The sequence below is a fragment of the Siphateles boraxobius genome, unplaced genomic scaffold (assembly GCF_051911475.1).
Source record: "Siphateles boraxobius isolate OS27281-9 unplaced genomic scaffold, OSU_SipBor_1 13, whole genome shotgun sequence".
Classification (NCBI taxonomy): domain Eukaryota; kingdom Metazoa; phylum Chordata; class Actinopteri; order Cypriniformes; family Leuciscidae; genus Siphateles; species Siphateles boraxobius.
Genome location: NW_027508733.1, coordinates 15,852,202 through 15,869,560, shown reverse-complemented (window position 1 = coordinate 15,869,560; position 17,359 = coordinate 15,852,202). Strand labels below are relative to the sequence as shown.

General features: G+C 44.3%; 2 protein-coding genes across 3 annotated transcripts; both read right to left on the bottom strand.

The window, feature by feature from the left end:
- Positions 1–1,513: 1,513 nt before the first annotated feature.
- Positions 1,514–13,208, bottom strand: LOC143735832 (CD48 antigen-like). Its single transcript, XM_077226106.1, has 4 exons — positions 13,130–13,208; positions 12,676–12,975; positions 11,487–11,780; positions 1,514–3,764 (listed from the first exon to the last, which is right to left on the bottom strand). Exons 2-4 carry the CDS (start codon positions 12,950–12,952, stop codon positions 3,613–3,615), a joined length of 723 nt encoding a protein of 240 aa, XP_077082221.1. The 5' UTR covers positions 12,953–12,975; positions 13,130–13,208; the 3' UTR covers positions 1,514–3,612.
- A 1,840-nt stretch (positions 13,209–15,048) lies between these two features.
- Positions 15,049–16,606, bottom strand: LOC143735831 (uncharacterized). 2 transcript variants are annotated; one of them, XM_077226103.1, is made up of 4 exons: positions 16,412–16,606; positions 15,998–16,315; positions 15,497–15,796; positions 15,049–15,354 (listed from the first exon to the last, which is right to left on the bottom strand). In XM_077226103.1, the coding sequence occupies exons 1-4, from the start codon at positions 16,452–16,454 to the stop codon at positions 15,203–15,205; spliced, it is 813 nt and encodes a 270-aa protein (XP_077082218.1). In that variant the 5' UTR covers positions 16,455–16,606; the 3' UTR covers positions 15,049–15,202. The 2 variants fall into 2 exon arrangements, with proteins under 2 accessions (XP_077082218.1, XP_077082220.1); XM_077226105.1 differs by having other exon boundaries at positions 15,998–16,309; positions 16,412–16,559.
- Between the last annotated feature and the right edge of the window lie 753 nt (positions 16,607–17,359).

Here is a 17,359-nt window from a genome sequence, read left to right as displayed (position 1 = left end):
CTTGCGTTTATAACATATTTACATTAATAAACGTTTTGTTTTTCATACTGCTCTGATTATCATCGGCCACTTATGTAAACACTACAAAATTTCAGGAGTGTCAACCTCACTAAATGGCGCCAAAATAAAGTGACTTCTTTTTTTAACATACGCGCACAGTCTCGCGCATTTTGGCAATATTATCTGTCTGCAGTCCCGGAGGCTGCATTTTCAGGACCCCACTTCTAGGACCGCATTTCTAAGACCCTAGTTTTTTGTGACAGCGCCACCTACCGAGTCGGAGAACCGCAGTCCCAGGAACGCATTTCCAGGACCCTAGTTTTGGAGGACCGAAAAAAGTGCCACCAATGCAATATTTCCACCCAGTTTTAACTACATTAGAGTGTTTTTTTTTTCTTTCAAGTTTTATTACACCCAAATACTACTTTCTTTATTGCAATTAAACCAGGTTCCTACTAGGAATGTTGAGAAATTATTGGGTCTAAGTAGCATATAATAACTCAAAATAAAATAAACAAGGAATCATTTTATAGTCTTTTCAGTCACTATGGACCACATTTTCAAGTACAGAGGGAAGACAAGGATGACTGGGGGTAGATTTAAGATTTTGTATTTTACAAAATAATATAAAACACCTGAACTTGAACACACAAAATATTTTACAAAATAATATATAACTGAAATTGAACACACAAAATATTTTACAAAATAATATATAAAAACTGAAATTGAACACACAAAATATTTTACAAAATAATATATAACCACTGAACTTGAACACACAAATAAACAAATTTGATCATGACCTGAACCACATAGACAGAACTTCAATGGATGGACAAACACATGGACAACATCATCACTGACTCCTAAGAGAGAGAAAGAGAAGTGATTTAAATAAGGAACATTTAGTTGACCATGTTCTACTCTCTAATTTTAAATTTCATATTTAAAAGATCTTATTACCACAGAGTAATGATAATGATAAAAATAATGATATCAATATCCATACCAATTAATTTTCATAATACAATTATTGCATACTGTTCAAAGATTTGAAAAAAAAATGATTTTGATGTTCTCGGAACAAAGGTTCTAGAAACACTCATGTCGTTTCTTGAAAAACATTTTTAAGTTAATTTCATATAAATAAATAGACATAAATTTGGCCTAAGCCTAGTGCTTAACCAATTTATTTATTTATCTTTTGTCATACTATTGCCTACCCTGAGCTGTGTCCTTGATAGCACTTCATATAGAGTACAGTATACAGTAAATGACACAATCTAACACGTGGGATTTCAATTATTATAATGGCCTCTTGGATATGTCTGACTATTAAAATGTCATATGTCTCAACCAACTTTATAAAACCATGTCAAAATGAAGAGACGTACACATAACATGTATTGTGGGTAACGTTAAACAGGCTGACTGTGAGCAGATTGACAGTGAAAACATTAAGATTATTTTAACTGAATTAAAATGGAAAAACAATGAGTAATAAACAAGCTTTCAGAACAAACATGCTACAGTTTATTGTGCTGTAAATAAGTCAACACAGGCTTATCATGCAACAGTTCCGTTAAATGAACGTGCTAACAATTCATTTTCCAGCATTAGAGGCTAATATATGATGGCTATGCATTCAAGACTGTTTAGCAAATCACCAGCACGTTGGCAACGTTAACTTTCCAATGAAATGCATCAAAATTGTTTTTAAAGTTAAACAAATAAAAATTGATTCGCATTTGATACTCATACTCTGAATGTCATTCATCTTCGCTGGTCCTCTAATTCGATAGGTGGCGTTGTCACTAAAAACCTAGGGTCCTAGAAATGCGGTCCTAGAAGTGGGGTCCTGAAAATGCAGCCTCCGTGTCTGCAGGCAGATGCTACTCCATTTTGGAGAGAACAGGTCTTCGACACATGCGCACTAGAAAGATTCGTCCTTGTCAAGTCTCTGCGCTTTTTCGCTCCAAAAGTTTCGATAAAATGTATTTGTACTCGTTTAAAACAGAGTTACTGGTGTCTTTTAATTTCCCTCACACAAGCGCTCATCAACACGGGCGGCTATTTTGTTTGTTTTTAGAAAAGAAAAAAAAAACAGTATTTTCAGACTGTGAAACAATGGCCCGTTTCAGTGCTGACACCTTGTGGACAAACTAAATTAGTGCAATAACAAAGCGCATGTGCAAAGTGCGGTACATTTTTTTATTTATTTAACCTTTATTTAACCAGGAGAAAACCTCACTGAGATTAAAATCTCTTTTACAGGAGTAAAATGTGTTAGTTGTAGTTAGAAAAACCGTGTTGCGTTCTGGCCTGGGTGAGTGACAGAATCTCCCTCCATCACTGCCACCAGCCTATCTTCATTCCATCTGAACAAAACACGCCCAAAAAAAAAGAGAGCAAGATTTAAGGAATAGTTCTTCCAGTAATTAGCCTACAATCCTGTTATCATGTCATTATGTAGTACTACTCACCCTTATCGTTTCAAACAATTCTTCAGTAGAAATACGAATGATGTTTTGAAAAATGTTGTAACTTTTTGTCCAAAAAATTACAGTAGCCTAACCTTTCATTTTCTCATTCCCATGTGTTCATTTATACAGGTTTGGAGTGAGAAGATAGCCTAAACGATGACAGTACTTTAAATCATCTAAAATGAACACGAAGCCATAAGAAACACGTCACTTACTGCTGTCAGTAAGAACTCCAGTCTCTTCCTCGATCTCTCTCTCTACCTACGTGTCTTTTCTCTTTCTAGTTAATAATACCAGCAAAACAACATTTTTGGTTAGTTATTAACCAATAGGCCTACGTGGGATTTAAGTGCGGTTTGAGCGAAGGTGAGTAAATAAAGACAGTGTTTTCCTTTTTTTAGTGAAGTGTTCGAAGATGTGTGTATTTGCTAGTTAGCATCCAGTTTGCCTCTGCTGGTAGATGCCGGTTATTGCACCATTCTCTGATAAACATTTAAAATTAGTCGTTAAAATTAATTCAAAGTTACACACTGAACTACATTGTTCTTTAATAATAATTAAAAAAACTCAACTGATTCCAATTGTTGTTGTTTTTTAGTAAAGCTGACCTAGATTATGTGATCTCATTTAAGCAAATAGGCCTACAATGATGAGGATTCAAACAAACAACGTTCCGTTCCTGATGCTCAGTTCAAACTGGATCGATTTTCAGCCCATCAAGTTAGACAAATAATCTTTAAAACTCACTGTCATTCTTTAGATTTCAGTAATATTCTTTATATGAAAAAAAAATCGATTCCAAGAGATGACTGAGACTTTGTCATCACCATCTCTAGGGTTCAACGACCTTTTCAGTGGTTTGTGAATCATTTTAATTTGCTATGGAATAATTTAGAGCACTTTGTGAACTGTTTGACTGATTCATTGAGTCAAAACAACAATTCAGTCACAACTTGAACATCACTGGTCTAAAAGCAAGCTTTACTCCAAACAAGATCAATAATTAGTTTATGAAATATTTACAACAGAAAGAAAATGTATATTCAAATTTCCTTTTTTACAGTATTAATTTCCTATCCTGAATTTGTAAAAATGATATGATATTTCTAGGTTTTCCATGACCGAATCATTCAGGGACTGACTGGGATGTTCTCCGCTTCTGTTCAGCTCTTCTGGATCTGATGTCATAAACCAGTATGGCAACAGTAGCCACGCCCATCACAGCAGAGATGACCAATCGAATCACAGCTTCAGTGAAACCACAACAGTGGACACGGTCTAAAGACACAAGTAGAGGTTTTATTGAGAACCTGCACCTATGACAAACTCACCAACAACATCTCAACTGGAAGCAAAACAATAGGTTACTATCGTAACCCCGGTTCTCTGAAACATCGAGTGGAGAGATCCACCTATGGGAAGGGCATCCGTACCTGACCTCTGCAGAAGCATCCAATTGCACCAAGTCTGGCTAGACAGACAGAAGCGCACAGCCAATGCCAGGTGAGGCCACACCCCCTCACCTACGGGCATATAACATCTGGGCGCGCTGCTATTCCTCAGTAAGTATATTCGCTTCTCGTGCGGCAAGCGGGGCAAAGCTGGTGGATCTCTCTCCACTCGATGTTTCAGAGAACCGGGGTTACGATAGTAACCTATTGTTCTCTTTCATCATCTCGTGTTCGAGATCCACCTATGGGAGAGACATGGACAGCTCCCCGATTGCCCAATACACTCACAGTGAGGTTCTGAAAGCCAGAGAAAGACGGTCACCTCGTGGAGGCGGTGCCTGACACGTCCATTAATCATGAACCTGCAAAGGTGACGCCACACCAACTGCTGTGGACAAGCAGGACATGAAGCATGCATGAGACACATACATGATAGTACCCCCAACCCACCAAGGCACATAAACTATACCCATAAGGGAAGTAAATGTTTGGAGGCAAGAATGAACACGACCAGCCGGCCCATTCACTCTTTTTGGTTTCAAAAGGGGAAAGGGAAGAGCTAAAAAGACCCCACCCCTAAAACCGAATGTGCTACCGAGGTTCTGGTGACATCCCGCCGGTAGTAACGCACAAAGGTATGAGGAGAAGCCCAACTGGCAGCGGAGCAGATGTCCTGCAGTGACACTCCCCTAAACAAACCCCAAGAGGCGGCTAAGCCCCTTGTGGAATGAGCTCTGATGCCCCTTGGGGGCTGCACTCCCTTTGCTTCATAAGCCATAGTGCCCACAACCCAATGTGAGAGGCGTTGCTTCGATATGGGACTCCCTCTGTGCGGAGGGGCCCATGAAACAAAGAGCTGGTCGCTCTTCCGGAAAGCGTTGGTCCTGGTCATATAAGCCTGTAAAGCACGGACTGGACACAAAGCATTCAGCCTCTGATCCTCCAGAGAGGTAAAAGGTGGAGGGTGAAAAGCGGACCGCTCCAACACCTCCGAAGTGAACACAGGGAAGCACTTCGGCATGAAGGCCGGGTTAGGCTTAAGGGAAACCTTATCTCCACTGAGGGAGAACTTAGTGCACGAGGGGTGAACCGAGAGTGCATGTAGCTCACTGACACGTTTAGCAGATGCCAAGGCCAAGAGCAAAGCTGTCTTGAAGGACAGCAGCTTAAGGGAAATACTCCCCAGGGGCTCAAAAGGATGTTGAGACAGTGCTTCCAGCACCATGGAGAGGTCCCATTCCGGAACAGTTCTCCTTAATGACTGGCAACGAGCGGCGTGCACCCTTCATAAATCTGCGGATTAGAGGGTGCTGCCCGACAGTAGAGCCCTCAAAACCCACATGACAGGCTGAAATCGCAGCCAAATAGACCTTAATGATGGAAAAAGACCTCCCTTTTTCCATGAGGTCTTGAAGGAAACACAAAATATCAGGAACTGAGCACTGATAAGATGTGAGACCTCGCCCATCGCACCACCCTTCGAACACGTGCCACTTACAGCCATATAAGGACCGTGTAGAGACGGCCCTGGCATTCTGAATAGTGGCGACCACACGCGGCGAAAGCCCAAGTGCGTTCAGGTTCGTCCTCTCACGGGCCAGGCCCAGAGAGCCACCCTGTCCGGGTGGGGTCGGTAAATCTCCCTGTTGGCTTGGGACAATAGATCCGTGCGAACGGGAAGGCGCCACGGCTCGGCGTATAACAGAGGAATTATCTCCGCCAGCCATGGTGCCTTGGGCCACCTGGGTGCTATCAGAATGAGAGACAGGCCCTGCTCTCTCACCCTGGCCAATGAGGGAATTATCAGGCACAGGGGAGGAAAAGCATACAGGAGCACTCTGGGCCATGGGTGGGGCAGTGCGTCTACCCCGAGGGGTGCGTCCATGTCCCTTAGAGAGAAGAACATAGGACAATGGTAGTTTTCGCGCGAGGCGAATAGATCTACGCTCGCCCGCCCGAATCTCATCCATAGCATTTCCACTATCTGAGGGTGAAGACGCCAATCTCCGTAGATTTGGTTTCCCCTTGATAGCAGATCCGCACCTCTGTTCAGAATGCCCGGAGCGTGAGTTGCGCGTAACGACAGGAATACCCGTCTGCTCCACACCAAAAGCTTGTAAGCTAGAGCGTGGAGTTTCGACGAGCGCATGCCGCCCTGACGGTTGATATAAGCCACAGCCGTGGTATTGACGCACCGTACTAGAACGTGATGTCCCTGCAGGCGAGGCAGAAAATGATTCAGAGCTTTCCAAATGGTTAAAAGCTCTAAATAGTTTATGTGCGCTGAACGTAGTCTGTTTGGCCACAGACCGTTCACCGTTCTGCCCTCCTGGGTGGCACCCCAGCCTGTCAAGGACGCATCTGTCGTCACAACTTTCCGCACCGTAACCGCCCCCAGAGGGGTTCCCCGTGCGTAAAAGTTCTCGCTCTCCCAGTGGCGCAAGGTCGCCGAGCAGGCGCGTGGCACTGTTACCGAGCGGCAAAGGTCGCGAATCGGGCTGAAATGTAGTGACAAGACCCATTTCTTGAACGCCCTCATCCTCAGAAGTCCCAATGGCACAACTTGGGTGGATGAAGCCATGAGACCCTGCAGCCTGAGACATGTGCGATATTGCACTTTCGCCCCTTCTCTGAACTGCGTCAGACAGTTCATCAGAGAGCGAACGCGCTCTTGAGAGAGGCGCGCTCGCATGGAGACCGAATTCAACTCCAAGCCCAGGAAAATGACATTCTGACGTGAAATTGCTCTTGCTTACATTCATTTGGAACCCGAGCGATGTGATGTGCGCGAGCACACGGCCGGTGTCCTGCAACACCTTCTCCTTTGATTCGGCTATGATGAGCCAATCGTCTATATAAGTCAGGATTCTCAGACCTGATATTCTCAGAGGTGCTAAGCCCGCCTCCGCGCACAGACAGAAAGACCGGGGACTCAAACTGAGTCCAAACGGAAGAACTGTGAATTCGTAACATATGCCCTGGTAGGCGAAACGAAGAAACTTCCTGTGCGGAGGATAGATGCTTATGTGAAAGAAAGCATCTTTCAGATCGACTGATGTGAACCAGTCGTTCTGTTTTATGGCACGGGCGAGTGCGCCTTGTGACAGCATTCTGAAATTGTATTTCCTCAAATGTTTGTTCAACACTCGAAGGTCCAAGATAGGGCGGAGAGAGACGTCTTTTTTCGGGACCAGAAAATAACGGGAATAAAAACCCTGGTTCATCAGATTGGGGGAGACCACCTGAATCGCTCCCTTGTTTAAGAGAGATGAAATTTCCTCTTTCAGAATGTGAGAGGCGTTCTCTTCCGTGTGAGAAAAGAGAATGCCGTTGAAATGCGGGGGTTTTACTGCGAAATTGCAATCTGTAACCCTGCATTACTGTACGCATCACCCACTCGGGAGCTGAAACGGTTCGCCAAGCCGCTTCGTGACTCGCGAGAGCTCCCGCTCGGGCCAGAGCGGAGCTGTGTGAGACCGACAGGTTTATTTGTGATGCAATGGCGCCATCTAGTGGGCACACTAGAGGCGACATGCAGGGGTTCGGAGGGATTTCCTCTCTCTGCAGTGAGATGAATTCTCTCTGCAGTGAGATGAATTCTCTCTGCGGAGAGAGGTTTTCTCTCCGAAACGAATTCATTTGATTCGTTTTTTTTTTGTGTGTGTGTTTTTTGTTGGGCAAACACTGGGGCCGAAGCCTTTATTGAGAGAGTGAGGGGAACAGAGTGTGGGCAGTGTGGTGTCACTGAGCTTAAACTTTCCCTCACAAAGGGCCCCCTGAACGTGGGGGGAAAACACACATTTCTCGAACACACGAGCTGGGCAGTCTCGTTTAGAGGCGGAGAGCTGACCCATCCGCGGGACCCCCTGGGTCTTTTGGACGGGGGTCCTAGAAGAGGAGGGGAGTCCGAAGGGCTTGCGGCCCGTGAACATGGACTCGAAGCCCCCATCGGCTGAACATCAGGCAGGCCGCTTGCGTTTCGAGTCGGTGGGGTTGGAATTCGCTGGTCTCCCGGCCCGGCCGCGGGAAGGCAAAGTTTGAAAGCCTCATCCTCCTTCTTCTTATCGTCACACTGTTGTTGCATCAGTGCGACGGCGGGGCCGAAGAGAGCCCGGCCGGGCTCCACCGGCGCGCCCGCGATGCGCCGTTTCTCACTGTCAGGGAGTCCCGACAGGTTCAGCCAGAGCGCGCGCTCTCCGACCACGGAAAGCGCCATGGAGCGCCCGCAAGCTTGGACGGCCTGCCGAGCGTTGCGGAGGACGAGGTCGTTCACCGTGAGGATCTCCTTCCACAGGGTTTCAGAAGGATTTCCCTTTTCCAATTGTTGCCCTAACTCTTCGAGGATCTCCGCCTGGTAGGCGGAGAGGAGCGAAGAAACGTTAAGGGCCCTGACAGCCACGGCCGAGGACTTATAAACTGCCTGGTGAACGGAGGCAGCAAAACGGTCCATCTTGTTGGGCAAGACCGGCTTAGGGGGAGCGAGCAGCCCGCCCTGAGCGGGGTTAAGGTGCCTGGCGATGGAAGGCTCAACGGCGGGAGGTTCGCCCATACCGTGCGCCGCCATGTCCTTAACCTCGAGTCCCGTGAGACCGTGTTTGAAGTCGAGCGGGTCGCTCCAATAATTTCTCATGTGCTTCGCGCACGCCAGGAGGATGGGGAAGAGTTGTTTCCTCGGGCCGGGAGGGGGTCCCAGCACTTTCCCATCATAAATATCCCTCTCCTGGTCGGTGGCGCTCTGCGATGCCGGCCATTCAATGTTGAGACGAGCGGCCGCTCGCTCACACACTTCCAGGAGGATGGCTTGAGGCAGAACCGCGTGGGCGGTAGCCTGGGGAACACCAGAGGGCGGGATGGCCTCCTCGTCCTCTGAAACCCCAAGAATGGCCGCATCCTCCTCTTCGCCAGAACCGGGCAGTTCGTGGACGAGAGCGAGGTTGTCCCCGAAGATGTCCTCCTCGGGGAAGGCGGGATTGGGCTGGTCAGCCCAGACGAGAGACGTTGCGCCCCGGGAGGCCCCCGGTAGCGCGTCGTCATCACCGTGTCCCCCGTCCGAGTCAGAAGGGCTGAGCCCGGTGCACTGTGTCACTGCCACCTTAAGACGGCGTTTAAGCAGCTTCCTAGGCAGCGTGAGGCAGAAACTGCAATTCTCCGGGTTCTCCAGGGCTTCCCGAGCGTGCTTGAGACCCAAACAGACCACGCAAAGCTGAATTCTCTCTGCTGAGAGAGGTTTTCTCTCCGAAACGAATTCATTTGATTCGTATTTTTTTTGTGTTTTGTGTGTTTTTTGTTGGGCAAACACTGGGGCCGAAGCCTTTATTGAGAGAGTGAGGGGAACAGAGTGTGGGCAGTGTGGTGTCATTGAGCTTAAACTTTCCCTCACAAAGGGCCCCCTGAACGTGGGGGGAAAACACACATTTCTCGAACACACGAGCTGGGCAGTCTCGTTTACAGGCGGAGAGCTGACCCATTCGCGGGACCCCCTGGGTCTTTTGGACGGGGGTCCTAGAAGAGGAGGGGAGTCCGAAGGGCTTGCGGCCCGTGAACATGGACTCGAAGCCCCCATCGGCTGAACATCAGGCAGGCCGCTTGCGTTTCGAGTCGGTGGGGTTGGAATTCGCAGGTCTCCCGGCCGCGGCGGGAGCGGGCTTACCCCAGTGCTTGTGTGTAGGTGCTGGGTTATGTTGCCGAGGGGGTTGTTTGTTGCGGGGCTTTTCTTTGCCCTGATGAAACTGTCGTCCCGTGGCCGGTGGGTTAGGCAAACGCACAGGGGGCGCCTGGCGTGTGACTGACTTTCTGGGAAGGCAAAGCTTGAAAGCCTCATCCTCCTTCTTCTTATCGTCACACCGTTGTTGCATCAGTGCGACGGCGGGGCCGAAGAGAGCCCGGCCGGACTCCACCGGCGCGCCCGCGATGCGCCGTTTCTCACTGTCAGGGAGTCCCGACAGGTTCAGCCAGAGCGCGCGCTCTCCGACCACGGAAAGCGCCATGGAGCGCCCGCAAGCTTGGACGGCCTGCCGAGCGTTGCGGAGGACGAGGTCGTTCACCGTGAGGATCTCCTTCCACAGGGTTTCAGAAGGATTTCCTTTTTCCAATTGTTGCCCTAACTCTTCGAGGATCTCCGCCTGGTAGGCGGAGAGGAGCGAAGAAACGTTAAGGGCCCTGACAGCCACGGCCGAGGACTTATAAACTGCCTGGTGAACGGAGGCAGCAAAACAGTCCATCTTGTTGGGCAAGACCGGCTTAGGGGGAGCGAGCAGCCCGCCCTGAGCGGGGTTAAGGTGCCTGGCGATGGAAGGCTCAACGGCGGGAGGTTCGCCCATACTGTGCGCCGCCATGTCCTTAACCTCGAGTCCCGTGAGACCGTGTTTGAAGTCGAGCGGGTCGCTCCAATAATTTCTCATGTGCTTCGCGCACGCCAGGAGGATGGGGAAGAGTTGTTTCCTCGGGCCGGGAGGGGGTCCCAGCACTTTCCCATCATAAATATCCCTCTCCTGGTCGGTAGCGCTCTGCGGTGCCGGCCATTCGATTTTGAGACGAGCGGCAGCTCGCTCACACACTTCCAGGAGGATGGCTTGAGGCAGAACCGCGTGGGCGGTAGCCTGGGGAACACCAGAGGGCGGGATGGCCTCCTCGTCCTCTGAAACCCCAAGAATGGCCGCATCCTCCTCTTCGCCAGAACCGGGCAGTTCGTGGACGAGAGCGAGGTTGTCCCCGAAGATGTCCTCCTCGGGGAAGGCGGGATTGGGCTGGTCAGCCCAGACGAGAGACGTTGCGCCCCGGGAGGCCCCCGGTAGCGCGTCGTCATCACCGTGTCCCCCGTCCGAGTCAGAAGGGCTGAGCCCGGTGCACTGTGTCACTGCCACCTTAAGACGGCGTTTAAGCAGCTTCCTAGGCAGCATGAGGCAGAAACTGCAATTCTCCGGGTTCTCCAGGGCTTTCCGAGCGTGCTTGAGACCCAAACAGACCACGCAAAGCTGATGAAGATCCTTAGCTGCGATAAGGGCACCACACGCGGCCGGGCAGGCCCGTGATATGCTATCCCTTGGAGAGGCTGCAGGCTTAGACAGTGACATACCAGCGAAGAAAACGGAGAAATCTGTGGCGGGCAGCCGTGAGGAGAAACGGTGAAAATACCGAGAGCGTGGGCGGCTCCGAATGCAAAGCAGCAGTAGTTGAAAAATAAACAACTGTCACGTCCGGCGGAGGCTGATCTGGTCGATATGTCCTCCTGAAGACACGAGGTGAGCAGTGTAAAAAATCAACCGAGCTGTGAGATGCAGAGATCGCGAGAAGCGAATGTCAACTGAGGAATAGCAGCGCGCTCAGATGTTATATGCCCGTAGGTGAGGGGGTGTGGCCGCACCTGGCATTGGCTGCGCGCTTCTGTCTGTCTAGCCAGACTTGGTGCAATTGGATGCTTCTGCAGAGGTCAGGTACGGATGCCCTTCCCATAGTTGGATCTCGAACACGAGATGATGAAAGAGAACCATTTGTCTGTGGTACTTCTGTAAATATTTATTATTATCACTGCTGATGTTCAGTAGCCTACCTGCACATGTCTGACATAATTGACTGATGTCCAGATGTGTGGTCTGGTTGCTGATGGGATTGTTGAGCACACAGCTGTATGTGTTTTTATCCTGATATTCCACCTCCAGAGGTAGAGAGAGATTGATGCTGAGATCAGACACACTGATCCTGGACAATAAACTGATTCCTTTGTACCAGGAGAGGCTCACATGACTCACATTCAACACTGAACACATCAGTGAACAATTCTGGCTTGATGATGATGATGAACAGTTTGAAGAGTCTCTGGTGATAATGGGAATGGGCAGACGAGCTGAAAAATATATATTTTTAAAAACAAATTAAATTCATAGAGGGTGAGTATACAAACGGTCAATGTTTGTGAGGATTTTCTTGATTCATATTTTATTATGTATGATTTGTTCCTTATTTATCATTCGTTCATTCATTGATATTCATATGTAGTACCATATTCTCCAAGAATATGTACGATGCATGTTCATATACGTTAAGAGTTATATCTTAGTTGCTTGTCTTTTGTTAGATATTGGATGCAAACCAAATACTGTCTGAGTAATGTTTCTCAGAATTAGTAATTCACGGTATGTGCTTTTCCAGAAACGGTGCTTGTAAGATGTTAGATACGATATTTATAAGTGCTAGTTTCGCTTTCTTTGTTCGGAAGGTGTCAAAACAACACCTTATTTGGCCTATCTATTTCCATCTATCTTTGCAACCAGCATTTGACTGGCATGCTAAACTAGCCTTTACACCAATATTGGATAAGTCTGTTTGACCTTTTCTTATCAGATTTTTCGTCACTTATTTTGAGCTTTTTTTAGACCTTCGGTTTGAGTTTATCACAGCAAGCTTCCAAAGAAGCAAATGCATAAATACTATCATGTCAACTATATTCTGGCATATGTACAATAATTTAGCAGCACTGCGGTCAATTAATATTCTTATATTAAAACTGCAAATGAAAATATGACTTGTTGAGGACGGGGCATATCAAACTCAATACTCACCATGGACAGTAACATTGAACTACTATAGAAATATTCTGGCATAAATTCAGCGTTATCAACATGATCCTTGGCCTGCTGTCATTTAATATTGTTTTTAATATTTTGACATATATAAAAGATTGCAAATTATTGATTGTTTAAATATGGCGAGGAAAGAACACATTAAATGCAACTACTCACCGTAGACAGTAACATTGAAAGATTCACTTGAAACTCGACTGCGCACTTGATAAAGTCCAGAGTCTGTGGTTCTGATGTTCCTGATGGTCAGAGATCCAGTCTGATTGTCCATCTGTAATCTGTCTTTGATTCTCTTGTCATTAAAATATGTAATATTAGGTCCCCTCCCATTAAATTGAATGATTATAATAGTATTTTCAGGTCCAAATCTCCATTGTACATAAGGTTTATATCTGACAGTATCATCAGTGTGTAGAGTGACAGAATCTCCCTCCATCACTGACACTATATTTACTCCACCTGTATCTGAACAAAACACCCATAATCAGATTACAGGGACAGTTCACCCAAAAATGAATGTTCTGTCGTCATGTATGCCTACTGAAGTATAAAGTAACAGTTAATGAAAAACCTCTGACTACCAAATCAAAGCCAAAAAACATGTTTAACTCACCAACCAAATGTAATAAATACAAGGAAATAAATGCAGGAAATATTGTTCAACCGAATGAGATAATAGAGGAAGTCTTATAAAGGAACTCTTCTATCAGCAACTCCTCCAACCATACTTTATTTGGCTAAAAGTCTGTTCCTTACTCTCTAGTCATGTGTTACTTCATTCCATGTTAATACAACAGTATTTTTGACAGTTTAAATGTGAATGTGTGCATGTGTGAATGTGATTGATGAGATGGTGAGTAAAGACAGTTGGCTATTCTCCCATTTTAGTAGAAAGTTTGGCACCCCAAAGACTTGCAGTCTTTTTTTTTGGAATAGGAAATGTGTAGTTTGCGCATTTGAGCAAACAAATTTAAAAAGTTGTGGTCAATGTTAACAGATTTTTGTATTTTTTTGTATTTTGCACATTTTCACAATCTCTATTTGGGTTACATTGGGCCATTTTCACCATGTCTGATTGTCTATTTCAGACGGGGAAAAATATCCATATTTACAGTCAGTTTACAATTTTGATTCTGTATTCAATAAGTGTTTCTCATAAAAAGGACAAAATAGGCGATTCCTCAACTTTAGCCGTATTGGATTCAACTCTAGAAATACAAATTGAATTATTCGATGGAGTTGACTCTATAGTCTAGGAATCCTTTGGTCCTTTTGTTTTTAACAACTCTTTTTTATGTTTTGATTGTCACATACCAGTGAATTAGTGGTTGGGTCACTTTTTGTACAGTGTTACACAGTATTTGTTAAAATATGTGTCTCTCCCCTCAGCTGCTCATGATTTGTTTGTGGTTTAGTGCGTAACTTCCGGCGCAGTCATGTTTCCTGTGAAATTCCTCATTTAAAACGGAAGCAGCAGCTCGAATGATGTTAGGCTATATGCCATTTAAAGGGAAAATATCTCTATACACTAGACAAATTTGGACACTTGCTCTTATAATATGGTCTTTGTGTCATGTTTAAAAGAAAAGAAAAACATGTAGTGTGTGATAACTACTGCATCTTTCTTTTCAGAAGAGATGACTCAATATTAACAATCAGTTTAAAAATGTAATTCTGTTTATAAGGCCTAAATGTTAAAACATTATTCCACGTTCAATACAGGTTGAGCATTTGTGACAATGTTGATTGAAACAAAAAATGAATCTGCTCCTAATCCTCCTGTTTCTGACTATCTTGAGAAGATTGACAATACTACATCTTCTATTCAGTTTGATTATGATCCATCGGTCCCGTCTGTTTCATGCTCTGCTCTTTTTCATCAATTTGAGTCTGTTTTTCTCACGTTAGCAGAGATTGTTGAACATTTGAAGCCTACAGACAGTCCTCAAGATAGTATTCCTAAACACATTTTTAAACAGGTTTTTAATGTTATCGGCCTAAGGATTTTGGCTTGATATATAATAAATTGCTGCCTGTCTACAGGCTTTGTACCAGCTTGTTTTGTTCTAATTTTAGATCGATTTCAAAACTAAACTTCCTTTCTAAAGTTCTGGAGAAAGTAGTTTTTATCCAACTACAGACCTTCTTGAAGATAAATTCCATGTTTGAAGTTCTTCAGTCAGGTTTTAGAGCACAACATAGTAGTGAATCAGGACTTTTAAAAGTTTCTAAGAATATTTTATGAAGCGTTTATCCTGGAGCTTCTGCAATCTTGGTTTTATTATTATCTTAGTGCAGCATTTGATACCGTATCATAGAGGCTCGGTTTCGCGTCTGGAGCACTATGTTGGTTTTCGAAGAGTGGCCCTTCAGTGTTAAGTCTAATAACAGAAGCTTTGCTGTTAATCTGGGTGAATTTTTATCAACCCCAGCTCCACAAACTTGTGGGGTTGTTATAGCATTTGAGCATATAAAATAATCTCCGTTTGAAAAGAACCTACCCAAAAGAAGAATACAGTCACAATTTGAACATGGCTTTCAAGCAAGTTTTACTCGAAACAATATCAATAGTTTATGAAAAATTTTACCGCAGAAAAAAAAATTCCATTATCTTTTCATTAAGACTTTATTAATTTCCTGTCCTGGAATTGTAAAATTCTCTGATATTTCCAGGTTTTCTATTACGTCATTCATGGACTGACTGGGATGTTCTCCGCTTCTTTTCAGCTCTTCTGGATCTGATGTCATAAACCACTATGGCAACCGTAGCCACGCCCACCACAGCAGAGATGCCCAATCGAATCACAGCTTCAGTGAAACTGTAACAGTGGACACGGTCTAAAGACACAAGTAGAGGTTTTATTGAGAGCCTGCTCCTATTTCATAACAAACTCGACAACAACATTATTGCAGCAGAAAGAAGAACAATGTTTGCGGTGAGTTTTTTATAAATACTTATTAACATCTCCTTATGTTGTACCTGGATATGTCTGACAGAGTTCAGTAATGTCCAGATGTTTGGTCTGGTCAATGAATGAATTGTTCAGCACACAACTGTAAGTGTTTTTATCCTGATATTCCACCTCCAGATGAAGAGAGAAGCTGCTTATGACATCACACACCCTGACGCTGGACAATACACTGTTTCCATTGTACCAGGAGAGAGTCACATGACTCACATTCAACACTGAACACAGCAGTGAACATCTGGACACCGACGATGATCCTGATGAGGATGAAGAACATGTATCTCTGGTGATGACAGGAATAGGAAGACGAGCTGGGAAACATGAGAGAATAATGTGAAACAAATGACTATTTACTATAGAAATATTGGAATAAATTAATTCATTTAAGCTTTATGATCCTTGGCCTGCTGTCATTTAATATTGTTTTTAATATTTTGACATATATAAAAGATTTCAGATTATTGATTGTTTAAATATGGCGAGGAAAGAACACATTAAATGCAACTACTCACCGTAGACAGTAACATTGAAAGATTCACTTGAAACTCGACTGCGCACTTGATAAAGTCCAGAGTCTGTGGTTCTGATGTTCCTGATGGTCAGAGATCCAGTCTGATTGTCCATCTGTAGTCTGTCTCTGAATATTTGATCACCATAATATATCATTTCACCTGCCGAATCAAGCCAAATGACTCTAACTAGACGATTATCTTCAGCTTTAAACCTCCACTCTATGTGACCTTTATAAAATCTTGGTATATCACCAACATCAGTGTGTAGAGTGACAGAATCTCCCTCCAACACTGTCACTATCTTCACTCCATCTGTATCTGAACCAAACACACATAGATAATCAGATTAAATAACAGTTCATGTAAATCCTCACACTGTACTAAACCTAAAGTCATAAATCATGTTTAACTTACCAACCAGAACCCAGAAACAGAAGAAAATTAATATGCAAAACATTGCTTCAAAAGTATAGCCTATAAGATTAAAACACTCCACAAATCTGGAAAACTTAATTTCAAGTCTTCACGTCTCTATAAATGGTTTTATGTATGTTCCTCAAACTGACAATGTCAAATAACATCTGCGAGTGATTTTAGTGTCTCAAAATTGCTTAATAATGAAGTGTCCAGTCTAATAAGGAAACTTCTCATTCTCGTTCACGCCTCGACAAAAAGCTGTTCCTTAAACTCTACAACAACTCACTTGTCGAGAACACCACTTTTTTGTCAGTTTTTTCTATGGTTTATCCACATTATTTTATTATAAGAGCTTTGCAACTTAATGCAAAGCTTCCGATGTCAAATCGCTTCCAGTTATTTATTTTAACTAAACTCTCCATAAACAATACAATTTTATAAAAAAAAACATATTTTAAAGAAACTTCCTAATTAATAGTATTAGGTGATTTTTTAAGTGTATTTAATAGATTACACTTTCAATAAAACATTTTTAATGTGTTTGCAAAAAACTGTGTTATGATTGTTTGAGCTGAGTTGTCTTACTACATTCACAGCGTTCTGGGTCAGAACATTCGAATGCAATGTGGTTCAATTCATTCAAAGTTTCGAAAATCCATCGTTTCTCACATCACTATTTGTTATCATAATAGGCTATTTTAAATTATTGTCGTAATAAACACACTGGTTTGCAGCGCAAAAAGTTTGACTGTTTACTGCAGTTTATTGTCCTACAATGAATCGGAAGTCTCGGAGATTCATAGGAATAAAATTTGTTTCACATTGAAAAATTAGGTGATTTATTTTGAAAACAGCACCTGGTTTAGTGAAAAATGGGTACTTGTCCAGTAGGTCCATCCACACTAATTGTCCTTCATTTCACTCGAATGCTATTTAGGCTACTCA